Source organism: Hylaeus anthracinus, unplaced genomic scaffold (assembly GCF_026225885.1).
Source record: "Hylaeus anthracinus isolate JK02 unplaced genomic scaffold, UHH_iyHylAnth1.0_haploid 4, whole genome shotgun sequence".
NCBI lineage: Eukaryota > Metazoa > Arthropoda > Insecta > Hymenoptera > Colletidae > Hylaeus > Hylaeus anthracinus.
In genome coordinates, this window is record NW_026535289.1 from 1,846,917 (window position 1) to 1,874,804 (window position 27,888).

The 27,888-nt window shown below is 32.5% G+C and overlaps 3 protein-coding genes and 1 long non-coding RNA gene across 4 annotated transcripts; 2 read left to right on the top strand and 2 right to left on the bottom strand.

The window, feature by feature from the left end:
• Positions 1 to 111: 111 nt before the first annotated feature.
• LOC128895091 (zinc carboxypeptidase-like) lies at positions 112 to 9,175 on the top strand. Its single transcript, XM_054157362.1, has 5 exons — positions 112 to 1,747; positions 3,151 to 3,456; positions 4,547 to 4,634; positions 6,604 to 6,891; positions 7,659 to 9,175. The coding sequence occupies exons 1-5, from the start codon at positions 1,367 to 1,369 to the stop codon at positions 7,856 to 7,858; spliced, it is 1,263 nt and encodes a 420-aa protein (XP_054013337.1). The 5' UTR covers positions 112 to 1,366; the 3' UTR covers positions 7,859 to 9,175.
• On the bottom strand, positions 5,861 to 9,456 carry LOC128895118 (uncharacterized). The gene is made up of 3 exons (XR_008461717.1): positions 9,348 to 9,456; positions 6,582 to 6,803; positions 5,861 to 6,051 (listed from the first exon to the last, which is right to left on the bottom strand). It is a non-coding gene; the product is annotated as an uncharacterized LOC128895118 (long non-coding RNA).
• A 115-nt stretch (positions 9,457 to 9,571) lies between these two features.
• On the top strand, positions 9,572 to 15,005 carry LOC128895089 (zinc carboxypeptidase-like). Its single transcript, XM_054157360.1, has 7 exons — positions 9,572 to 9,725; positions 10,222 to 10,375; positions 10,895 to 11,413; positions 12,136 to 12,223; positions 13,027 to 13,229; positions 14,026 to 14,110; positions 14,672 to 15,005. The coding sequence occupies exons 1-7, from the start codon at positions 9,625 to 9,627 to the stop codon at positions 14,863 to 14,865; spliced, it is 1,344 nt and encodes a 447-aa protein (XP_054013335.1). The 5' UTR covers positions 9,572 to 9,624; the 3' UTR covers positions 14,866 to 15,005.
• A 1,886-nt stretch (positions 15,006 to 16,891) lies between these two features.
• LOC128895082 (uncharacterized) lies at positions 16,892 to 27,278 on the bottom strand. Its single transcript, XM_054157330.1, has 8 exons — positions 27,063 to 27,278; positions 26,828 to 26,956; positions 25,627 to 25,834; positions 21,352 to 21,830; positions 20,372 to 20,549; positions 18,744 to 18,968; positions 17,737 to 17,966; positions 16,892 to 17,176 (listed from the first exon to the last, which is right to left on the bottom strand). The coding sequence occupies exons 1-8, from the start codon at positions 27,087 to 27,089 to the stop codon at positions 17,015 to 17,017; spliced, it is 1,638 nt and encodes a 545-aa protein (XP_054013305.1). The 5' UTR covers positions 27,090 to 27,278; the 3' UTR covers positions 16,892 to 17,014.
• Positions 27,279 to 27,888: the final 610 nt, after the last annotated feature.

A 27,888-nucleotide genomic window follows, 5' to 3' on the forward strand; every position in this document is an offset into this window, starting at 1 on the left:
ATTAATTCTAAATATAAGTACATTTAATTCACTTAATAAATTCATTGTAAATATTAGTACACTCAATCCATTTAATAAATTCATTGTAAATATCGGTACATACAATTCTTCTAATAAAATAATGTTAATAACAATTAGATATGGAGATAGAAATATTGCTGTAATTAAAATAAAAAGTGAATTTATTAAATTTACATTTAAAACAATTTATTATATTCACGTTTGGAATTAAATTATTAATTAATATTTTGAATGAATCAAGTAATGACATTCACGTGTACATATGCTTTACCAAATTAATATTTAAATAAATAAATTAATGAAATTCACGTGTGCATGTGCTTTGTCAAATTAATATTTTAAATAAATGTGTTAAATTAATTGATTAGATTTTCCTTTTAAATCTAATTTGTCAAAATCACATTTGAAATGATTTTGTTAAACTATTATCGAAAATTAATTTATCAAATAGATATTGTGAATTACTTTATTAAATCAATACTTGAAATTGATTTCTTAAATTCACGTTTAAAATGAATTCATTAAATTAATATTTGAAATGAAACGAGTAAATCCACGGCTAAAATTAATATATTAAATTAATTTGGAGCACTGTCCTCCGCGAAAGTCGGGGTTCTCGATAAGGTGGATGTCGACAACCTCGGTTTATCGATATTTCTAAACGGTACCTCCGAGGTCTTTCACCATCAGGAGGCTTCGCTTGCCTGCAACCTCGCAAGAATTCCTGTGGCCCATCTTGCATTCAAATGTGTTTACCCGTATTTTTTTTGTTTACAACTTATCTCACGTACAGGATATATTTACCTCCTGCTGTCGCTTCGCGTATATAAAGACACGGGAGGATTCACCTGAAACGCGCATACCAGTATCGCATCTCGAGGAAGCAAGGTCGGTTTGGCCAAAGTTAGAACCGGTACGGGTAGATTTCCGGTTTGATCCATTTGTGTGAAAGCTGAACTCTCCCAGTGGAAAAACATCGCCCTCGCTGGACGGTGGATTTTATTAGAAAATCTCATCGAGATTCAACTGAAATTGTTTTTCGTCGTACCTATTATTCTCTAATTCACAATAAAAACAAAGTAATAATGATAAATGAGTAGAGATCGGAGAGTGACGATAAAGTAGTCGCGAGTAATCAAAAGTTGCGAACAGTGAATTGCAAAACCTAGAAAAAATTGCAAAGTACAGGTACATAATTGAGAACTAGAGAGACTTACAAAATAAATTCAAAAACGTTGAATTTTTTAAATAACAAAAAATCATATTACTGGGAAAATGTCGTAAGAGTTTGCAGAAGTTCTGATAATACCTCTTGACAAGTTTCTTCTCTACATTTTTTTTTTAAATGAAATCAAACTGTACGATGAAAGTGATTTCGTTGTATTTCCTTGTTATCGTCGGAATAACTTGTGCCGATGATGATAAAGTGCGATACGATGGGTATAGACTGTACAAGGTGCATGTCACGGATGATACTAAACTCGAACTGCTCCACACAATGCGAGACAGCGATGGTTACGCGTTCTGGGAACGACCAAGGGTCAATTACACTGCGGATGTTATGATATCGCCGGAGAAACTTCAGGAGTTCATGCAAATCGCAAATACGTCGGAACTTGAACCTGAATTGATGATGGAGAACGTGCAGAAGTATATCGACGATGAAAATCCTCGTAGAAACGTGCGTGGCAATTTTGACTGGCTGGGATATCATCGATTGGACGTAGTAAGATCATAAGTATTATTTAAAAACAACGTTTACTTTCAGCATTTATCAAGAATTAGCATACACTCGGTGTATACAAACTTAATTTCTTTTAATTAATTGAAAAGTATGTATTATTTTTGGTAACATTAAGTGTATTAATTTTATTTTAACTAAAAATTGATAATGGCTCCTTAACGAAATGCATGTATTATAATATTATCCACAATGTCATCATATTCAAATATACGATCTGACGTACAAGATTTATGATACCATACTATAACACTGCAAGACGATAATATTATAGAGCTATCCTATGACCATATTGTTGTACCAGCATATTTTTATTTTACCATATTGCCTTGTTATTATGCTACAAAATTGTTATGATTATATTTTATACTGTTATATGTAAAGCATGATGATAAGGTATTGTAAAAAATGTAAAGAGTATGATGACAAGTCAATGCAATTGTATGATAGTATTACAGTATAACAGTATAATAATTTGGTAGTATGATAGCATATTAATATGACAATATGATAGTGTGATAGTGCTCTAATATGATAATGCTGTAGTATCATGTTGTCTAGTGTCATATGCTCATGTTGTCACGGCAACATATTACCATGCTATTATGCTATCATACTACTACACTATCATACAGATCCACTAGCAGACTTACATACTAAACCTACAGTCTGGTTAGGTTACAAAATTCACCCTTATTAATTCATACCAACGTCAACGTATTGATAAATATTATGAATTTTTAAGCGAAGATTGCACTAGTAAATTTCAAACAATTCATAGTTTTTTATTCGGGTTGAACGTAATTATGCAAAAACAAAAGGAAAAAGAAAATTGGAAGCCTACAACTGACAAATATTTAACATTAAATATTCTGTCAAATATTCAATTTAAAAATACATCTCAAAACCACAAGCTTTGAACATCAAACTTTGTATTTATCTTACAAGTGACACCGTTTTGTAATAGAGTAACATTTAACTACAGAGACCGCATTCTTCTCCAAGATTTTCGATACGAGATTCGGTTATCGAAACCGTAATCGCATCTGATATTTGTGATAAAAAAATGTTATCACTATTCCAAGGTGTACCATTTCACACTTACTCAAATAACACACGAAGTGTTTATGAATTTATCTATAGACCACAATTACTATTAAGTACTTTGACTGTAAAACAATCGTGAAAATTGCCACGAAACTGGTTTAAAAAAAGAATTATATGTAAGATTTAACGTAATACGAAAGTATGTATATAAATGTATATACTATGATATAAAAATAATATAAAAATTGAATGCAATCGAACATTGTAATAATAAAGAATAAGAACGAATATAAAAATTTGCACTTCGAGCCATTCTTGGATAATAAGTCTTTACTTTTCAGATCTATCGATGGCTGGATTCTCTGGTGACTCAACACCCCGAAATCGTGAAACCAGTGACAGGTGGTAGCAGCTACCAAGGACGAAGCATAAGAGGCGTGAAGCTCTCTTACAAAGAGGGCAATCCTGGCGTGTTCATCGAAGGTGGAATCCACGCCAGGGAGTGGATATCGCCGGCTGTCGTAACTTACATCCTGAATGAATTGATACTTAGCGACGATTCACGCATCAGATACATGGCTGAGTCTTACGACTGGTACATCTTCCCCGTATTCAATCCGGATGGTTACGAGTACACGCACACAACGGTAAAAGACATCAACAACCCTTACATAATCTCATCGCGATGAAAGAATCCTCGAGGCATTTAGATTGCACATTTCGATACTCGTTTCAATTTGCAATTTTATCCATCGGATTTAGATTCGAGATATACCGATGTTTATTTTAATCACACTAATTTAGATTCGAAATTTATCAACAAAGGTTGTATTAATTAATTAAGCGGATTCGTATTGAAATCTACATGGATGATAAATGTTGAATCTCGTAACGAATCTCAATATCGCATTTCCTTGTTTAATCCCCGTTTGAACTTGGATCGGTGACTGTTTAATTTGTATACAAATAAAGATAAAGACTGCATGCGAATGTGACGAGATGACGATCTGAGGAACGTGATTAATTGAAGCACTGATTGCTGATAAACTGTGGATTTGTTCTTAGCGTTTTATCGACGACAACGTCTCTGTTCGTTATCTATTTATAATTAGTATAGAAATTTCAATCAGTTGCGACTTTTTTTTTAAATTAAAGTACACACGGTCGTGCGTTCAACAGATAGGTACAATGTGGATCGCGATAACTGCTTAGACAAACTGTTCGATAAAAGCTGAGTCACGGAATGAAGTGTTATTGTATGGAGTGCTGGGTTCTGTAGAAAGTTCTGTTGCTTTGTTTTCAATAGCGCGTTTCAAAATTCAATGTTCATTTTCAATTATTTTTAGAATGATTTTTACCTTTTCAATTCAACAAAATCAAGTCTTCTTTTTTTTTTTAATTTTATGGAAGTATGTATCTTTAAGAAAAGACAGTTTAAATTTTATTTTAAAAATATCGCTTTGAAATTTTAACTGCATATAGGTATATGAGATGTTCCTTTATAGCAAATACTGGAATCAGCTTGATTTTTTTAAAATTAATATTTACTCTTTTCTCGACAAAAGTGGAATATGACTTCAACTGACAGCCCAATTGTAAAATATTCAGTTAATTCATTTCATTATGGTTGTTACATGCTACAGATACCACTTTAATGATTAAAATTATATTATTTGATCGTTACCTTTTAGAAAGTCCGATAAATTTCTGCGAGAGCTGATACAATTTTTTGTTTAGAATCGTCTTTGGCGAAAAACAAGACGACCGACTAGAGGAGGATGCATCGGTGCTGATCCCAACAGAAACTGGAACTTCCATTGGGCAGGTGCTGACTTAGTATTGGAGTAATAATTAATATAATCAATAAGTATAAAATAAACAGCAAAGTCCAAGCTCGTTGTTCATTAAGGGTATTCCAAATGAAATCTTAGTATTTTCTTTTCAATCAAACACAAATGGTATGGAACTGGTGTTAAGAAACAAAATTCTCTAAAAGCCTCTTTTGGAAATCACAAATTTCTAGAATACTATATACAGGGTGTAGCAGGACGGGTGGTATAACCCAACAGTGGGTGATACTAAATGTAAATATAAGTCGAAAAGAAGGAATAACATTTTTTCGTTTGACGCTTTGTTTTCGCGAAAATCGAGTTTGAAAATTCTATGCAGTACGCGTGGCGCTGGACCGCCTGTAGGCTTAGATATGTATTATAAATAAGAAATGTTAATGTTTATTAGTTTTATTGTCATTACTAACGATAATTACATAACATTATTGAATAAACTGTTCAAAGTGCTGTCCTTGTTGACGCGTACATATCATTGCTCGCCTTATTAGTGTGTCATGAACTTGTAGCGAACAATGGCTCGGGGAGACAGTCCAGTGCCACGCGTACTGCATAGAATTTTCAAACTCGATTTTCTCGAAAACGAAGCGTCAAACGAAAAAATGTTATTCCTTTTTTTCGACTTATGTTTACATGTAGTATCACCCCCTGTTGGGTTGTACCACCCGTCCTGCTACACCCTGTATAAGAAAATATTGATACTTTTATTTATAAACTCAGATTATTTCAAAGCCAACAGAACTTGGCTGTTCATTAAATATTGTCCAGGGCCAGTTTAATCACATAGATATATAACTAAAAACATTTTGTCATAATTTTAAGGTACATATAAACATTGTGCGAAAGAAAAATTTCATTTGATAGTGACTTGACTGCTTGAAAACTTTAAGTTCGCGTTATTATCTCCCATTCTGATTCTAATATAAATGTTGAATTCCATTCAATTTGTTGTTCTTCTAGAATTCTATTTGAATTTTATAATACATCGATGAAATACTGATTATTTAAAATATTTTATTCTATGGAGACTCACACAACTTATTATTACTGGCTCAAACATAAATGATCGAAGAACACCATATCAAACTAAATTGTGTTATTAGTTGTTATTTTCCAAATAAAATTAAGACCACACCAAACAAAATATATTTGCATACTTAAGGGAGCATTTCACTGTGAACGCACAAAAAAAGCATATTTTCAATCATTTTTTTCTCGCGAACTATTGCATAAAATTGAATAAATGTTTTTTCCCCTTAAAGGTATGATTAAGGAAAGTGAATAAAAAATTTTTTTTTAGTAAAAAATATTTCGTCATTTATTTACAAAATAATATGCATGTGTGCAAAAAAAAAGTTATCCGCTGGCGCAGGTGATTTTAGGTCTCCTGGTAATCTGAAACAAAAAATCAAAAAAAGTTTATTACACTATGTCGTCACACCTATGGTCGAACCTCCATTTATTGATTTCATCGAAAATAAACAAAATGGCAGCGTTTCTTGTGAAAGAGAGAAGAAAAACATTTTTTTGGTACCGTAAATCAAGTGAAATTTTAAGTAAAGATCAAAATATCAACTACTTGAAGGTTCCGACCATAGGCGTGACGACATAGTTTAATAAACTTTTTCGATTTTCTATTTCAGATTACCAGGAGAGCCAAAATCACCTGCGCCGGCGGATAACTTTTTTTTTTGCACACATGCATATTATTTTGTAAATAAATGACGAAATATTTTTTACTAAAAAAAAATTTTTTATTTACTTTTCTTAATCATACCTTTAAGGAGAAAAAACATTTATTCAATTTTATGCAATAGTTCGCGAGAAAAAAATGATTGAAAATATGCTTTTTTTGTGCGTTCACAGTGAAATGCTCGTTTAAGCTAGTCACATAACGTCAAAGACTTTCTTAATTTATTAAATACCTGTTAATTATCATCGTTCCAGATGGTGGTACCAGTCCATTTCCTTGCAGCGAGATATACCCCGGCGATAAGCCATTCTCCGAAACGGAAACGAGAACCATGTCAGAATACATTGACAGCATCCACGAAAAGATATTCGCCTACATAGCATTTCACAGTTACAGTCAATTGTTGCTCATCCCTTACGGCCACACCAACAAAAGGGTCTACAACTACAACGATCTGTTTCAAATTGGAAATTACTCAGCGAACGCTCTGTCGAAAAGATACGGAACAAAATACAGAGTTGGAAACATCGTCGACATTATATGTGAGTAGATCATTCGCATACGAATAGAACGACTGACGTAAACGAAGGTCAACGTTTGCTATTCGATTCGACGTTCAATAGGAAGGTTGCGATATCCAGTTGCTGCAAATTCGAAGGAACAAACCAATACAATTTTTTAAATAATAATAATATTATTTGGTAAGAGAAAGGAATATTTCATTAGCAATGATAGTAATAAAACAACAAAATATTTTCATTGGATATGAATTTTTAATCAGTTGGAATAACTTCAATAAACTTTGATATATCTATAGCATTCGTATATAAATTTGTATTTTATATTACAAAATTCTATTTTGTATATATAGACGTTTCCTTGTAAAGGAGTTTAATATGTATCATCATTTTGTTTGAGTACAATTAACTCATAAACGATTCAGTACTCCAATATTTCAAATCTGTAAAGACTGTGTAGGCTTCGATAATTGGCTATAAATAAATGAATAAGTGTCTTTGTTGAGCACTTCGAATGTGTCTAGGAGGAAAGTTTAATATTTGTAAATATTTAATACAATTTAATAAGTGTATTATTATTTAAATACAATAATTATCCGTCAAGTTACTCTGTAACCACATTCTCATTGTATTTATTAAAAAGAAGATAACTTAGCAAGAGTAAAATGTTAATGTCACATTGCGTTTCATTATATATTTTTGTAACCTTTTATTTTTATTTTGAGATGAGAAATGAAAGTATCTGTAAGCACAGTCCGTTCCATTGTATATGTATACTATTAATTTTGTAGATGTTGCATCCGGTGGATCGATGGATTGGGTACGAGGGACCTACAACACTCCAATAACATTCACTTACGAGCTTCGTGATACAGGAAGAAATGGTTTCATTCTGCCGGCAAATCAAATTATACCGACTGCAGAGGAAACGATGGATTCATTGGTTGCCATGTTCGAGCAAACTGCAAAGCTCGGTTATGGAGCGTCTTAGACAACACTATTTAAATATAATTATTTTTAAACAGAGTTCAATTTATCAGTACTCCAAGGTACATTAAGCAGTCAACTACGTTTGAATCTCCTAATTTATATTTTTACAAAATTGTGCGAAAATAGTGTTAATATTTATACCATCGTATTAACGTTTTTCAGTTTAGTATTAAGTGGATACAAATATTGTTACGATATGTATTATAAAATCAAGTTTCATAGTTGAAATAATTCATGGCCCATCAAGTGTGAATTTTATTCTTCTAATGTTTCGAATATTACAATTTCGTATTGTTTTAAAATAATTACTAATTCATACTATTTTTATTAAACTAAACACGCTTACTATTGTTTCACCTTTTGACTGAAGCTCCATTATTTCTTTTACGATTGAAACTTTGAAACTACTACTTGTTCTTTCGCGATGATAAAATTTATTATAATAAACTCCAAAGAAGTTTTCATTGCGTTACGTCCTAGGAACATGTTTGATTACAAACATACATTTATAATCAGAGATTGATCATAATCTATGTGTTTTCTTTTATAGGCTTTTGGTTTATCGCGATTTGATATATCCATCCAAAAATGTAGACTCTAAATTGGGAAGGTTGTTTGTAATCGCGATCTTGATTCTTCACCTACACTTAAAACACTAGCATGTTCACACGAACGATCGGATTAATGTTCGTTATTTTAATTTGTTTAACACCTTATCGAGTGAATTTTATTTATTTATTTATTCTTCAAAAAGGAAATTATTCCGAAGGTTTAGAAGATATTTAAAGAATTTTTAAAAAAGACAAGTTGACAAAACTATTATCACTAATTTGTCGATCAATATGGCAAATCGGAATTTAGTAGATTTTCTTATAAACAAACAGACTTTTGATACACTAATTTTACTGCCGACTTTATCCTTCTTTATATTGTCCAAAATTTAATTCTTTTGTAGATGATAAACGTCTATATACTAAATATTTCTATGATGTTAATGAATATTAAATTTTCGCGAAACCGATGCTTTGTGTATTTTTTTAAGGAATGACATCCTCGTGACGAAAAGAATTTAAATCTGTTTACAATAAAAATAAAATAAGAAGAGTGCTATGGAAGAAATCGTATTAATGACAAAGATATGATTCTCAGTAATATATTATTCTAGATGCTGATTTTTATGAAATACATACACGAATATCCATATCTCAAAGGCAAACTACAGTAAGTAAGACTTCGAAATCTAAAAATTGTGTATAAGCATACCACAATCACTTTGCTAATATTAAACTCTTAACTGCTACTCAAAATATTAAGTTAAAAAAATCCCCTCTAAGCTACAATTATTGAAGAATACATTACAAAATTAAATCAACGCAAAGATCTTTCCCATTACCGAATAATTCACCACGAAAATAATTATTACACGCGTAACTATTCATTTAATTAAAATAAAATGTACCAATTGAATAAAATCATTTTTAGCTACACACCCTATCATCCTGAATTTCCTTTCCTTTCATGCACCAAATTGTAGGTCCACAGGGGGATTGAAACGGCACACATTATTCCCTGTCGCGATATTAACGATCAGTGTCCGAGTGGAGTAACCCGGAATTAAAAGTCGTCTGCAACTGATTGCGAAACTACGAGGGAACGTTGAGTGGCCTGGCGTAAGATCAGATAGATAATTCGCGCAGAACAAACCCGATAAGGTAGATTCAGACCGTCTCTTAATTGATCGTTGATATGATTTTTGAATAACGATCCATGAGAAATGATTGTTGGTGCCGTGCGCAGATAAAGCGTTTAAATACAACGAAGGAAAGACCGATCATCGCATACCTACTTTTCTTTCGTGACCACGGAGGGTAAGCTCACACGTCACTCTATTTTCTGATCGTACTGAAACCTGAAACAACTAACAGCTTCGACTCTGCTCGTAACTATTCTTGTTTCTTGCAGTTCTCAGATTTACAATCACTTCCAAAATCGTATAATCTGAATGTAGATTAAGTGGTGTTTGATGAGAGAGATAGCAGAAGTCTATTTGAATAATAATTAACAAATAGAAACTCTGCAATCTTTTTTCGAATCTTAGATCAATTTTTATTCGTTGAATATAAATTCTGTAAATTCATTTTATCATTTAGAATATTATTTTTACTGAACACATAACGGATTAGAAATTATGTATCATTTATTCGTTATTCGAGATTTTCTAAATAGTTGAGAATTTTGCCTATCTCTGCTTCATCGATTCGTTAATTTTGACAATTTACGAATTAAACGAAGAAGATGAAAACTGAATTAAATTATGGTGTATTATTTCTAGTAATTTTATCGTAAGTGTTAATTTTTGTTTAGGAGAAGTACCATGTGGAAGATAGTCCTAGTTGCGCTGTTCGCTTTGGCGACAGCCGAAAAAGTCAGATATGACAATTACAAGGTGTTCCGTGTGACTCCTCAATCAGAGGAGCAACTCCAAACTGTACGCGACCTGGAATCCTTGTCCGATTCGGTATGTGTATAACTTACTTCTATACAAAACCATGACCACTATTTTGGCAAATTCTTAATATTTTATCCTTTTTTGCGTATATCAATATCTTTAATAAATTTACATTTTTCCATTCTTTGCATTTATATGAAAGAGTTTATTTAAACATTTAAAATCATAACATAATCGATAAGAGCTCGACAGCTTATCCATTTCTATTTTTTTCGCTTATTTTTAAACCTTTTTTTGAAGAAGATAGACTTTGGTTCTTCGAAAGAGATCAAAATTAATAAAATTATTCATATTTGTTGACATTTGAATCACACTCCTAAAACATGTAATATTCACACAAAACAAAATTAAATGAAATTTTGTTTCAGTCTAAAAAGAATGTATATTAAAAATAACTCCTAGTTCCTAATAACATTCTAATCGTCATGAAAATTAAACGAAGAAAATGTTGTTTCAATTTAAAAAGAATATAAATTAAAGATTTATCCTAGTTGCTAATAACATTCTAATCGTCATGAAAATTCGCAGTTCTCCTTCTGGAAGGAGCCAACCGCAGTCAATGGCTTCGCCGACGTGATGGTTGCCCCCCACAAGACCCATGATTTCACCGAAATGATGGACAATTTGGGAGTCAAGTACGAGACCTTCATCCCCGACGTGCAAACCTTGATCGACAGCGAAAGGCCACCAGCGCAACCCCTCGTTGCATTCGACTTGAACAACTACCACACTCTGAATGAGATCTACTCTTACTTGGATAGTCTGGCCAAGGCTCACCCTGGCAAGGTTGAAGTGATCGTAGGTGGATCGACGTACGAGAAACGTCAGATCAAAGGTCTGAAGCTGTCTTTGGGTGGTAACAAACCTGGAGTCGTCCTCGAGGCTGGAATCCACGCTAGGGAATGGATCGGACCTGCCACGATCCTTTACATGGTGAACGAATTGCTGAACAGCAAGGCTGCCGACGTCCGATCGCTCGCTGAGTCCCACACCTGGTACATCTTCCCCGTCGTCAACCCTGATGGCTATGTTTACACGCACGAAAAGGTGAGTTGATGAACAAATTGGACTTTTGGGAATTCTTTGGGACTTGAATCAGCTAGATACTTGTCTAGATAGGTTTGAAAAGGTTTGAATAACTGTGTGAATAAAGTTTGAAATCATGATAGAAGAGGGACCTTAGCTATGGATTAAATTGTGAGAGGTGTCATTAAGTAAGATTATAATAGGAGCCTTTAACTTTAGAGCAAACTATAAGTGGAGTCTTAAAATGTGATTATTGGTTGACTGTTTTGGATTTTAGCGAGCTAGGTACTTATTTAGATTGGGAGTTTGATTAACTATCTGAGATCTGAGAGAAGTTTCAAATGAAACTCGAAGGGGAACTTTTAGCATTAGAGCAAATTATGAAAGGAGTCTTCAAATCAGATTTAAAGACAGCACGATCATTTTGATCTATTCCATATTTCACAACGTTAACAGAAATCTAATATTTTTTACCAGCCATGTGTGCTGACTTTTATCCACATGAAAAGGGAAGCGTATATTCAAATTCATATTTGTACAAATCTCTTAAATAATTTTAGTAAATCGACTCCACTTATTAAAGCATTACTTCAGTAATGAAAATCTGATAAGAAATCTTCGTAAACCTACACTTAAACCTGATGGAATTAAGGTTTTAGAGTGAGTTTGATCTGACACTTAATTGAACTTGTCACCAATATTAAGTTTGATCGTGTACTTGATCCTTAGTGTTTGTGTTCCAGAACCGCATGTGGAGAAAGACACGCAAACCATACGGCAGTCTCTGTTACGGATCTGACCCTAACAGGAACTGGGGATACAAATGGATGAGTAAGTTTTAAGTTTTATACGTCTACATCTTCAGTAATATTTTATAATCATTAAGAAGCGATGAATTTAACATTTGACTTGAAGAAAAGTCGAAATGCTCCTCTTCTCAGTCGCTAGACATTGACAGAATTTTTTACTTTAATTTTTTTTGTATTGAAGCTATTAAACCCCATATGAGATTATTAGCAATATGTACATAGCTGTGTATATTATCAGTACATATATATATTTACATTATAATATATGAAATACAATACAATAAGAATAAACAACTTCGAAAAATAGTACAAAAATATAAATCACGAATAACAGGCTTGCCAATACAATAAGAGTAAACAACTTCGAAAAAGAGTATAAAAATATAAATCAAGAATAATAGGCTTGTCATTAAGGATATACAACGGTTGAACAAAAGGCTTGCACAAAAAGGCATTCAACGTATACTTTTCATTATTTAATGAATAATTTTAAATTCATAATTCCGGTTTGTTATTTGTTCAACAATCCAAATAAACATTCCCTGATATTAACAAAGATATTACCAATGTTTCGACATACCGTATGCAATCGAATCATGCTTCACGTTGCACAAATCAAAGCTTATCATAATCACTGTTCAATTAAATGAATGTTGCGAATGAATCGCTGACTAGAGGCTTTATTCGTCATCTACTATTCGAATCGAAATCTGACAAACTTCGTTTAGCGATTAATATTGTATTTGATATTCATTCGTGTAGAAATTTGTGTATATGATAGTGGAGGCTAAATAAACATATTATATTTTTTTTCTTCAATTTCAGGCGGTGGTTCCAGCAGCAGCCCATGCTCTGAAACTTATGCCGGAAGCTCTGCGTTCTCTGACATTGAAACGAAATCCTTCTCTGAGTACCTCCGATCGATCTCTGGAAAATTCTCCGCCTACGTTGCCTTCCACAGTTACTCTCAGCTTCTGATGTTCCCATACGGTCACACCAAGGATCACTTGGAAAATTACAGCGACGAAGTAAGTGAAACCACGACAATTTTCATTCAATTATTTGTTATTGTTATACTATCTATTGTTGTTGGTATTTTATTTTGTTCTTTGGTTACTTCAAATGACAATGTTTGAACATTCGATATTGACTGATTCTTAGGACAATTTTAAAGTTTACAAGAAAGAAAATGGGATATAAAGTTTTAATAATAGTTTGTATTGTCCACTTTTTTAGGACAGTTATAATTTTTGTATAATTTTTCCTTGGGGGAGCTTTCACAAACTGACTGAAATATAGAAAATCTCCATTATTATTACAAATTGATGTCTTTCTGTTTCTTTTCTTAGCACTAACCATAAAATATCTCTATTGTACCAAGATTTAATATATTAAGAAATTCAGGTTCAGTGAATATGTACAATATTAGACAGATTTCAGAATAAGTATCAGACAAAGTGCAGCTATACGTTCTTATTATCTGATTCGATATACAAGGATTGCTTTAAAGACCATAAAATATTTTCAAACAAATTTCGTAATAGATAGAAAATTAATTATTAGGTTCCAGAGAATTTCACGTTTAATTTCACATTTTATCTAGCACGTATTGCGTCCATTCGATTTTATCTACATTGTTGATAGTATCAATCATTCTTCGTGACATTTTGAACAATTATCGAGACTTCGCAACACTCGTTAATCACGTCGAACGATCAATTTTCATTTAAAAATAAAAATGGTAATCACTGATTCATTCATCAACCGCGTTCTGATAAACGTATATAAAGATAATTGCAATAATTGAAATAATTTGCGTTTCAGCTCAGCATCGGTCAGAAGACAATTCAAGCTTTGGCTAAACGATATGGAACCTCATACAAAACTGGAAATATCGCTGAAACGATCTGTAAGTACATATATTCATTTCTTGTGAAGTGTAAAGAGGAATATAACAAGATATTAAGTTAAATAGTTTCTTCGAAGAATAGTCTGACGAACAAAAATGATTAAACTGTTTATGATCATTACTGATTCCTAGATCAGTGATAGTTATAAAGTGAAAGCTACCAAAAGGATATTACGATAAATTGTTCTAAAACACCCTATCTATATCTAGACTCCCTCTTCAAATTTTCTAAATTTCTAAATTTTGTTAATTAAAATTCCTCTTTAAGCTATTTTATACGATCACACGACTACAAATAAATACAAGTTTCATAACGCTTGAAGAAAAATGATTTTCGTACTTCTCGGTGATCTAAAAGCGTGCTTTGGGACTTAGGCCCTTTGAAAATTACTCTCAACAATTAATAGTACCTACTTATCGTCTACTTTTTGCCTGACAAGTATTCCAAAATTATGTGAAAATAAATGGTCCTACGGTTTTAAAAATATTGAATCAGTCTTGAGAATCGATCAACAAGGAATGCTATAGAGATTCTTCTTCACGTTTGGTACTTGTTTTCAGATGTTGCCAGCGGAAGTTCAATGGACTGGGTGAAGGGAACCTTCCACAAACCTGTTACCTTCACTTACGAGTTGCGCGACACTGGCCGTTACGGCTTCCTGTTGCCAGCTAACCAAATTGCTCCCACCGCCCTGGAAACCCTGGACTCCTTGGTTGGCATGTTCAAGGAAGCCAAGGCACGTGGTTACGACTAAAGGCACCAACATCGAATGGATGGATCATTATATCAAACGGGATAAAAACACACGATTTTTAATCCAATAGTGAATATTTCAATGTACGCATTTATTATTAAATCTGCACAATAAATTTTACTAACTTTTTTAAATACCTATACTAGGTTTTTATTATTTTTCCCTTCTGTTTTTTAATTGTTCTTGAAACTTTTTTGATATAGAAATTGTATATATGAAAAATAAAGTTTTTTTTTTATAGATATCATAAATGAAAGATAGAATTATTTCATTATCGTACCTGTTATAATTGTAATCATAGTGACGTACGAAGGAAGAATAAAAATGTGTGATAAATAATATAGAATTTAAGAATGATGAGGCATAGTAGAGGACAATAAACTGCAGACACAGAAAAATTGTTATTTTTAATAATAAATGATGAATGCAAATATCGTTGGTAGATACTTATAGTTATCAGATAAATGATAATGTAATACAAAGCACGTTATATCAATTCGCTGAAACGATAGTGTAAGACTAATTCCTCGAACGTTAATTAGAACTCAACTCCTAAGGTTTCTTTATCTGAAAACTACTTAAATAAATTGTACGAAATAATACAACAAATTGATTTGTCAGAAATGAAACGGTAGTGTACTAATTTTATTAATCCTTTGACTGTGAAACAGGCACGAAGAAAGACATAGGACTTATTTATAATTCTGACATGGCAGCTGTCGATTGGGTGGGATCGAAATATACCATTAAGTAAATTATTCACTCTTTAATTTCATCAGTCGAGATAAACAATTTGCTTCCTCCCATAATTGCAAATGTATTATCAGAGATAGAAGAAATATTTTGGAAACTTGATTCCATCTATTCGAAGAGAAACAAATAAATACTACTATTTTCATAGCAGAATTTATTCTGCTTTTATATGTGCATGTCATTACGAAGAACAACTCGAATCGATTTTACAAAGTACATGTCTTTATCGAAATCTTTGTCATAAGAAAAGAAATGTTATCGTGAAAATTAAGTAGTTCTAAATGAGGTAATTCAACGAGGTCAGATAAAAGGGAAAGGAATAACAGTAATAGAATCACATAATTCTACTATGAATTCTATGCTATGAATATGTTGCCACTGTAACCTTTAATTACTTTAATTTTTAAATATTATAATTTCATACTAATCTTATGCATAATATATCATTTCAAGATTCATGAGTTAGCTCTGCAGTATAGTTGTATGTAATATACTTTACAAATACTACTTTCAAATTCTCAATATTTAAACAACAGAGTGTAATCAGACATAGATGGTAATACATTTTTTTTATAAATAAATTAAAGTTTATCTTACTACTACAATTTATTGTGCTGAATTTTTCACTGCTGAATTAATTGGCGGTAGGAAAAGCCTCAATACTGAATTCGGTTCACAATCGTTGCAAAAAAAGGTATATTTGCAAGTATACATACCCATTAAAAAAAAAAATAACATATTTTTTAGACTCGCCCACAAAAGTTAACAAATCAATGAACCAGGTGTTTCATAAGAACATCCAGTATAGCATTATTAGTTGTAATTTTCGAGTACCCAAAAAATATCGCGTCAGACCCAACCCTAAGCTCTTGATAAATACTCTCGAATCCCTAAACCCCTAAACAATACTATCATCAAGTCTTACAGTTTGACACAAACTGTACGTAACACTAATGATCCATATAATATGTATAATTATTTCGAGAAAAATCGCAATTTATGATTAAAAAGATACAGTAAAATAAATAAATTTTCCATGTTTATAACTCACATTAGTTTCGCATCATTACTACACAGAGGATTATTTACTTCGAACCAATAGACCTCTTCGCACGAATAACCTCTTTCAGGAATAATTTTTCATGGAAAAATGAAATGGAAAAGTCGTTTACTGTTTTTCAATCTTGAACCCCAAATTACTGTGAAATATAATATCATGATATATATATATATATATATATATATATATATATATATATATATATATATATATATATATAGTGAAATGAAAAGTGTTACATGATGAGAATAATTTGAAAAACCCTACGCTAGACACCGCATCATTCAATATCGCTATTTTGTTCTGTTTATGGGATAAACAGTACGCAAAAACTTTTTAAGTAGTAGCCATTGATCGTGCTATTGCCTTCAGCTCTTTTCTTGAAACCTTTCCACTAGGAGTGTGTGGGAGACTTGGTAGAAACTGCACTCCTCCACGTAGATGGAAATGATCTGTCAACGTGGTAGCTACTTTCTTGATCAATTCTTCCGCTGTCACCTTTAAAGTAAATCAACAGTGATCACGTAATTGCACGTATAACATACATAATAATGTAGAATATATTAATAATCACATAAATAATTCCAATCTCCATTTTCAGGCTACGAATAATTTAAATGCTAAACGTGATCAAAGAAATGAAAATGTAATAGTAAAGCAAACTTTGAATTATCATTTACATGGTATACAATATTATTAATTTTGATGGAGTACTCGTTTTCAAAAAGTGTTCATTTAATCAGTTTATCCTTACAAAATTTTCATGGCTTCAATCGTATTATAGCTAATTGATAGCACACTGCCATCAGTGTTAGTAGAAGGTGACGTCACAAACTGAATGTTAAGTGGGGAAACTAATTAAGAGTAAATTTCACGAAATTTGTAAATTGTTTTTATCATTCATCTTGGAATTTATAATTTTTTTTTTCATTTATATTTAATTTATTCCTAAACTTGGAGAAAATTTTCTCCTAGAAAAATAAATTAAATAATGTGCACAACTCTGATTCAGGTCAGTGAGCTGCACTACCCAGTACTTGATACTTGTACAAGCTTACCTCCATGTTAGGAACCTTGCTGACAAAGGCAATAGGATGTTCATCTTCCGTAGGATGAGGTATGCCAACGACCGCGGCTTCTAGAACACCCGGATGCGACTGCAATAGATTCTCGATTTCAGTTGGTGTTACTTGGTATCCCAAGTATTTAATAAGCTCCTTCAGTCTGTCGATGATGAAGAGCTCTCCTTTCTCGTTGAAGTAACCGATATCTCCCGAATGCAACCAACCTGGGATTAGAATTTTAACATATTTATTCTAGCAGTTATACGACGTTTTTTTTTATCATTCAACATTTAACACTTAAAGTAAAAGTTGTAAGGTACCAAATATTTTAAGAAATAATAAAAACACTCATTTAAAAATGTTTAAAAATGAATATGTTTCACGTTTGTAATAAGATAGTCAAAACACAATATAAACAATTCAATGTTTCGTATTATAAATTTTGGGACCCACTCGAGAGCTTTCACTGACAATGAGTGAAATTATCACGTGCAATAATAAACATTCATTATCTAATTGACTATGTATAGTTTACTATGTATTAATATAATTAAGGTACTTTTGAACATGATATTTATAAAAAATATAGACTTATAGAAGTTGCATAATGAACTATCCATGTAAAAAAAAATTATGAAAGGCAGTCATCATTATTTATAGATTGATTATGCTCAAAATTTAATCACTTCTTATTAAGAGAAAATAGAATTGGAATTCAATAGTAATTGTTATTTTTTAAGTTTTATTAACATAGTGTACGTAGAATGTCCTAAAAATGTTTAAGGTTCTTGAAAGGGGTGGTTCGTTGAAAGGGGTATATTTATCAACAAGGATCTTTTCACATTTTCTCCTAAAAAAATTTCATTTGTTTAAGGTCAGCGTATAAAGGAGTAGGAATAATTCTATAACATAATTTATTTTTAAAATACTAATGGATATGTGAATCCTTGACAATTGAATTCTTCAAAACTAATTTAAAACTCTATGTACTTTATGCTTACCCTCTTTGTCGATGGTGTTCGCAGTAGCTTCAGGATTCTTGAAATATCCCGTCATCATGTGAATCGACTTCCCGCAAATCTCGCCAGTTTCATTCGGGCCCAGAGTTTTTCCTGTATCGATATCGACGATTTTCAATTGGCAGTTCACGTTGACGATTCCGCAAGAGCCGCTCGTGCTACTGCCTGACACTTGGGTGGTGATCAATCCACCCATTTCTGTCATACCTAAGATGAAAAAATGATTTACTTGCTTACATGTAATAGTAAATGTTCAAATGTTGTATTATACTAGATGCAGAAAATAATTCTGTACCCTTACGTTTAATCATTTACATCTTTAGTTTAAGTAAAATTATGTATTACTAACCTTGTAGGTCTTCAACTTAATCTCTATTACAATGTATTTATATATGTCATAATCTAAGTCTCAACCTGACGGCCATTAGAAATGTACATATGTATCTATTCGTACGAAAATCAGTACTCAACAAATTTTTCTTGTCGGTATTCTTCTAATAGATTATAAGTGTATTTGACAATCATTAAGCGTATAAATTAATCCTGTGTTTTTACATGCAATTATTTGTAACACTAGATTAAATAATAATATTTTCTGACCATTTGATTTCGTTAGTGTCCCAACTTTTATATTAACGAAATAATTTTACAACTATATGTAATTTGTTCTTAAATATGTGACGGAAGAAGGATTTGAAATTGAATGATGTTTTTTTTATAAATAAACAATAAAGTTTACCTTAAAAAGGCATAGAATTAATTTCTATACTTAATATACAGGGTGTCCCAGGTTTAGTGATACAGCGCTCTACCTCCAAAACTATCGGCTGAATGCAAAATTTCAAATATGGAAATTGCATGGTAAAGCAAGTTTCGTTTTTCAAATGGAACTATATATTTTTTTTATACCATGCGATAGTACTTTTCAAGACGAATTCATGAAGCTTTAATGTATTTACCCGATTTTTATTAGTTTTCAAGCTATAACGCATCGAAGTTTGCTAATTTTCAAGGAAAAACCTCGATTCGACCCCGGGCGGTCCCATTGATGCGGTAAGCACCATGGGGTTCTTGAAATCGATACGGAGGGTCTCGCTTGCGATCCCAGGCCCAAGGAAGGAAAACGAGAAAAGTATTGACCGCTACTGATGCATTATTTGTAGCGCCGAAAATTTTCTAGGTAAGTAATACTTTTCCTGTTTTCCTTCCTTGGGCCTGGAATCACAAGTGAGACCCTCCATATAGATTTCAAGAACCCCATGGTGCTTACCGCATCAATGGGACCGCCCGGGGTCGAATCGAGGTTTTTCCTTGAAAATTAGCAAACTTCGATGCGTTATAGCTTGAAAACTAATAAAAATCGGGTAAATACATTAAAGCTTCATGAATTCGTCTTGAAAAGTACTATCGCATGGTATAAAAAAAATATATAGTTCCATTTGAAAAACGAAACTTGCTTTACCATGCAATTTCCATATTTGAAATTTTCCATTCAGCCGATAGTTTTGGAGTTAGAGCGCTGTATCACTAAACCTGGGACACCCTGTATACTTACAATACCTAATGGAGGCTGGAGTTCAGAAAATTATTATCCAGATTGTACAAATTACCGTATGCTTGTATAATCATCGTTTGAGGCAGGTGCTTCTTCAACAAATCCTGAGATTCCTTCTTCAAGCAAGCTCCACCGACGAAGAGAACCTTCAAACTCGAAAGGTCGTAGTCATGCAGACCGCTGTATCGGACAAACCGATTGGCCATGCTGGTGCTCAGCATCACCCATCCGATCTAGAGATGATTAATGGATGAGAAAACAATTAGGGACGATTTTGTAAATGAGTGCTTACAATTCTTAATAGTGTTAACGATATTTAAATTTATATTTCTATTTTAATTGCATTATAAAAGTTGAGAATTATAGGATTGTAATAAAAAATGATTATGAATTAAGAAGAATGTCTACAGAATATGCTAGAGTCCAATAATAAGCTTCTTGAATTTTAAGATTATGGTAACAAATTATTATAAATTGAGAAGAATTTTTATACTAGAGTGTAATAGCTTACTAAAGCTTACTAAGTTTATAATAATTTTTTAACATAATTCTACAAATCTTTATGAAATGTTCCTTCATTATACAGTCATAATTTGTTTATTGTATTTTGTTTGGTTTTATTTATAATTCTTAACACATTCTCGACCGGCAGGTATTTTACTCGGTTTCTCATACCGAGTAGTGACGAAAATAATAAAATTTTGAAGCTGGACATCGCAAATTCGTATCGTTAGGGCGAAGATAAAAATAACAAAATACATTTTGAAACATCAGTGTTGTAAATATCGAGTGCATAAAATAAAAAGATCTTCATAATATTTTCACAACAAGGAATAGAATGTAAAGCGACGTGAATTCATGTCAGCGATCGCGAATATATGTTAATCATAATAATTAAATTGCTCCAGGTAATGTAACCATTGAAACGTACATAATCATTATTCAACATAATCCTGGAAATCGTAATTTTTACACTGAAACAGAAAATCTGTATACCCACAATCTAGTTTTCCCGATTCCTGATTAAACACATACCTTGTATTTTTCGATCAATTCACAGGCTATCTTGTCTTGGTAATTCGGCGTGATGATCCTCTTGCGGCGAGTAGAGATGCTTAGAAGGCTTAACAACAAACCGCTGACCCAGTATATAGGACTGAACCACATCAGTGAAGACGAACTCATGTTCATGAGATCGGTCATCTGCAAGACACCGAGTAATGAGTGATGCGAGGTCATCACGCCCTTTGGCAAACCCGTTGTCCCAGAGGAGTAAAGAATATACGCTGTGTCCTGTGAATTGTCGATTTCCGTGCATTGGAAATCGGCCACATCCGATTTATTATGACCCTTCAACACCTCTGAGAATGGCGTCGTGCCAGCATATTTGCCGTACGTCACCACCTTGACAGGGAAAACTTCGATCTTCGCCGCCTCCAACGCGACCCTAACCGACTCCTCGTTTGCGAAGAGAACTTTCGGCTCCGACATTGTTATAAAATGACGAGCCAGGTCTATAAACATACGTAACAACATAATTTTAATTGGACGTTATCTTTGTACAGTGACTCACGAAAGTATTTGAACACTTAGTGCGAAATACTTTATTAATTATAATAGGTATATTATGTAACATTTACTGAAATATTATTAACACTGTAAGGAGGTACGACTCTGCAGATTATATAGGTAAAGTTTCAAACAAATCGAAATATGTAAACAATAAATTTGTATTATTTCTTGTAAACATAGAGATTGCTGAAGCCACAAAAGTATTTGAACACACAAGAGTGAGTTCCAAGAATCAATGAAAACTCAATTTTTCGGTCACTAAACGTAAACATTGATTGTTGTTAGTCATCATCGTACATACATGGGTCTGTCTGAGTCTAGCATTCATTGTGAAATAGTATGATATTGATCATGTGTCCAAAAACAACTGAAATTCCTGAAAGTAATAGAAAATTAATTGTCCAGTGGCGTAAAGAAGGAAAAACGTATGGTGAAATAAGTAAATTATTAAATATAAGTAGATCTAGGATACATTGTATTATTAAAAAATCGAAATCTGAAAGAACTTTAAAAAATATATACCGTTCAGGCCGACCAAAGAAATTAACCGAAAGGGAAGAAAGAGCTTTGCACCGCGAAATAAAAAAAATCCAAAACTTTCTGCTACAAAAGTTGCAACAGTAGTTATACAGAATTCTAATAAAAATGTGCATCCAGAACTATGCAGAAGAGTGCTACGTGAAAATGATTACCATGCCAGGGTTCCTAGAAAGAAGCCATATATTAGTGATACTGATCTGATTGAAGAAAAGATTGGAGTTCGCCAAAGAATTTATTAGTAAAGGTAATGTATTCTGAAATAAAGTTAAGATATTTTCAGATGAATCAAAATTTAACGTCTTTGAGTCAGACGGACGCAATTTTGTTTGAACACAAGCGAATACAGAGATGGAACCAAAGAACTTATGTGCTACGGTGACACATGGGGGTGGCTCAGTTATGATCTGGGGGTGTATGGCGGCAAACGGCACCGAGAATTTGATCTTCATAGAAGGAACAATGGATAAATACAAATATTTGAACATTTTACAACAAAATTTAAAGGAAAGTGCAAGAAAATTGGGTGTATACGAAGACTTTTACATTCAGCAGGATAATGATCTTAAGCACACCGCAAAAATTGGTAAGGAATGGGTTATATACATATAATACCCCCCACATGCTGGTTAGACCATCACAAAGCCCTGATATTAACCCGATTGAACATCTATGGGCAATAATGGCGAAAGAATTACAAAAATTTAATATAACATCCACGGCAAGTTTAAAGGAAAAAATACTCCAAGTTTGGAATTCTATTTCGCCAAGTATTACAGAAAAGTTAGTAAATAGTATGCATACTTGCTTACAGGATGTTATTCGTGCCAAAGGCGGACCTACTAAATATTAAAGATTTAAAAATTACCTGTTCAAATACTTTTGTGGCTTCAACAATCTCTATGTTTATAAGAAATAATTCAAATCTATTGTTTACATATTTCGATTTCTTTGAAACTTTACCTACATAATCTGCAGAGTCGTACCTCCTTACAGTGTTAATAATATTTCAGTAAATGTTATATAATATAACTATTATAATTAATAAAGTATTTCGTACTAAGTGTTCAAATACTTTCGTGAGTCACTGTATATATCTATCATTGTATTTTTATATCATGATTCTCGCTAGGTTGTAATCGCTTTTAATAAATGTGCAAAAAATCTTCTGTATTGTAAGAACAATATTTTTATTCAAAATTATTTATTTTTTCGAAGGAGTATTACAAACGTACGAGTTTCAAATAATTATTAATCTATAAGCTGTTGAACATTTCCAGAAATTAAGAAATTTCAATCCTATTAGATAGACTTTCATCATCAACGACGTCATTACCGAGTCACCATAATGAGCCATTACTGTCGATTTCAATTCGATCAGCATCTTAACCCTTTGCACTCGGATGTCCCCTATGAGCGGACATCGTAAGTTTAAGAAATTTTGTTAGTAACACTATAAAGAATTTATGTTTGTAGTGGTGTCACTGGATCAAGAAAGCTAGAAGAATTAATAATCAAGTCTAATAATACCAAAAACGACACGTTTCCAAAGTTACTCTATTTTATGTAATCCGATTCCTGTTTGCATGTTTTGCAACGAGATGGTGCAGAGTGCAAAGGGTTAAGTATCAACATTTTCGGCTAATTCTGGCCATTTTTAAATATATCTTTGGTACAAAATTTATACATATATTAAGTTCAATATTTGTACTGTAAAATTACGCTTTGTTTTGAATTAAAATATGTATTTAGATCCTGACAAAAAATTCTCGAACTTTTTCAACTGCGTTTACTCCCTTAAGGATTAATGATTTATGTAATCGTGTAATTTTTTTCAGTTACGTAAACGTGAAGAATAAAATCATAAAGGATGGCACTTATTTACTGTAATGTCTATCTATTACTCGAGTCAAGGTTTTTTAAATTACTAGTGTACGAGCAAGGTATATGTTCCTCAACGGCATTTTAGTAAGGAAACACCATAGCAGTAAGGTTGAATTTTTAATTTTAATTTTTATACTTAATGACGTTGTGAATTATTTCCAAGCATTTTCAGATTAGTAGATGGAGTCTAAAGTTTTACCAGACCAAGAATAGTTATATGAATAGCGATGTGAAGGTTTTCCTCTGGGCAACCTTAAATGTTTAAACATTGTTAGAGGTTGCTCAGTAGCCTCGAACATGGATGTTTATGACTGTAAAGCTGGAAGCCCGTTATGGTTAAGATGTGAACAAGCCTTGAGTTTCTGATGCATGTCAGGAAAAACACATTGGTATTGACTAGGCATCATCGCGTGGCCAAGACTAATTAACCGCGACACGGCAATGCTCTTGAACATACTCTAAATTAGAGGTTAGTTAGAGTTACTTAGAGAACTAACGAATCCCAATTTATGAAATAAGCATGTTCTCTAAATTAGCGAGATGTTCAATGTATTCTAGATATGTTCAAAATTTCATTAAAATATGTTCCATCGTCTTAGATTTAAGGTGAAGATACAAACATTCTGGAAGTATATTTATCTAGTCTGTTATCATTACACTGCGGATGTTTACGCAAATTCATATTTTTACACATTCAGATAAAGAATTGATAGTTATATGGATATATGTTTTATCTTCTAAAAAGTGTGATATGTACTTTATTGTTGATGTTTTATATATTTTTGCAATTTTCCCACATTTTTACTTGCCATAAATGCATAAACATCAGCAACCTAGTTATCATTATTAAAACATGAAAATACCTACTCTTGACAGACAATTTTGAAAACATTTTCTATGGTTTTGTTACAAATAAATAAATCCTGCAATACCGAAAATTTGAAGAAAAAACAGAAATACAAAAGTGAAAACTAACTTTAAAAAATATGAACTTGTGATCTTGATGCGATCTGAACATACAAATTTGTCCAAAGGAAGAATTTCTCAAAATGATGGAAAAAAATAGTTAGACGATTACGATCGGAGATTTAGCAATTTAGGTACGTAACCAATCTTATCCATACGGCATAGATAATCAATAATCTCGCCTACTGCAATCTGTATCACGTATGCGATATAATACAAATTGTGTTTTGACGGCTGATCTATGGAATAACGGATAATAATAATCAAAGAATCACGTGGACAAAAATTAGAAATCTAGAGGAAAATACTTTGCACATTGCAGTGATTCGGATGAATAAAGCGGTCACTTACGAACGTTCATGTCGGAGTCCCATGCGTTGAAAATTGCACCGATGAAAAGTGAAGCAAGGCAGGGAATGAGACATTCACGGTGGACGTCCGTAGAAGTTGCGACAATATCTCCTTTTCCGATTCCTTGTTTTTTTAGCCAGAGTGCGCATTTTATCGCGCGGTCGAGCATATCTTCATAGCTATCTTCAATACCCGTTAGCCCATCCACCTAAACAATTCAATTGTTCCGTAATTACTTTTCTTACAGGAAATTGATAAATTTAAAAATATAAACGGACATTAGAATGCATTAAAATTGTTTTTATATTTAGACAATATTCTAGTATTCGTTCAATTTGAGCGATTTCCTTTATCGTTAATTAAATTTTGTACATTGATTACAAGACGTTGATTGATAAACATTACAATTATGAAATAAATATGAGTGCGCGTTCGCACAGACCTTTTCGAACTTAGAGACCATTATGAAAAATATGGCCAAACATTTTATTCTTATACAATTGATACTTGTCTTTATTGAATTTAAACTTGTAGTTATTATTATAACATTATCAAATTCACGAATTCTATGCAGATTGATTTTCTTTAAGGGGGTATCCTGAATTAGGTGGTTTAAAAAAAGCGGTTTTTCGTGAATTTGTTTAGAATGGAAAAAAATTATTAATTCTATCGAACTTTTTATCCTATTTTCATACTAATTTGAGTGGTCTGTACAAATTTTTTCAACAAGAAATATTCAAATTGAGTCGACTGCAAAGCACATTTGTAGACCACCTCACAATTAAAACCTCCTATCGGCGGGAAAGACGCAGGTCGTAATTTTTGTTTGACACAAAAAAAACCAAAAGAAATTTTCATTTTCATCATTTTTCTTTTTTGTGAGCTAAGAAAAACCCGCATAAATGATGAAATGTGAAATTACTGCAAGTTTGAAAAAAAGAACGAGTTCTTTGGGTGAAAAAAATCACTTTTACTTGATAAAGAAAGTTGTTTGAAATTTTTTTGTATCAATTTTTTTAGTTCACACAGAAGAAAAATGTATGATAATGAAAATTTCTTTTGGTTTTTTTGTGGCACCCCCTTAACACGATGCAGTATAAAGATGTACTTCGTTTCAGAAAACGTAACAGAAAATTCAACTCAACAAATCGGTTTTCCATTCGATCTAACCAGGTCCCTGTATTAAGAATATACGATATACCTGGCTAATGGTAGACGGAGTCTCTTTCAGAATGTCGAATAGCAATGCGCCGGCACTCTTGTAGTGGGACGTGTAAGGTTTCGTCTTTCCTTTGATCACATTGTTTTCGATGGTAAAGCTCAACAATTCCTACAAGCAATAGATACATTCCAAAATTAACTTTATACTTTCTTAAATTTTATAAAGCAGAACTATTCTGCTTCGAACTATGTCCATGAATCGTGAGATGTCTTACGTCCATCGGCGTATCGGCCGCGACCATGTTGACGAAGTAAGTGAGTGTTTATTGCGAGAGCAAGGTATAAACTGTTGTCGACACGATAACAACCTTTTTGGGGTTCTAGGTTGAAAACGAGACTAGTTACGCGTAACGCTATCTGTCAAACGACTGTGCGGAGAATTCTTACCCATGCTTCTATTTTATTTGGTATCTACCTGTCTCTCCCACTCTCGTCGTCCTATCAGTGATGGGGCGCAAGAAAAAGTCTATAGACTGTTCTCTTTCCTCACCATGGTTATACGTATATACGTAGGTTCAGGGACTTTGTTCGATTTAATATACGTCACATGCACATATGATAGTGGAGGATTTAAGTCATCGTTACTTTTCAAATCGTTTAAATAATATACTCGTGTGAGATGTGCAATAAAGGAAGGGAGACATTGCATTGCTTTATGTGTGATTTTGAAGAAAATAGAAAAACGTGAGTTGTCAATGGAGGAGGTGTTATATGAAAGATGTAATTTAAATAAGGATAACTGGATTAGGAATTTTATTAAAACAGGAAATAAATTTACGAAGTACTTAGTAAATACATTAGCTGGCAAGAAAAATTGTTAGAATTGTAAAAGTTAAGTAGTGGATAGAGATTATGGATTCACAGAGTATGTATGTAAGAACGGTAATAACGGTTATCTAATACGAACCCTTGATGTTTTCGCTAATTGTTAGGTGTTGAAATTAGTTCTATATCCTTACATTCACATGCAGTGAGTGTAGTAAGTATTCGTACACTGGTCAAGTAAAACAAAAAATTCGTTCAATTGTAATTTATTAACTT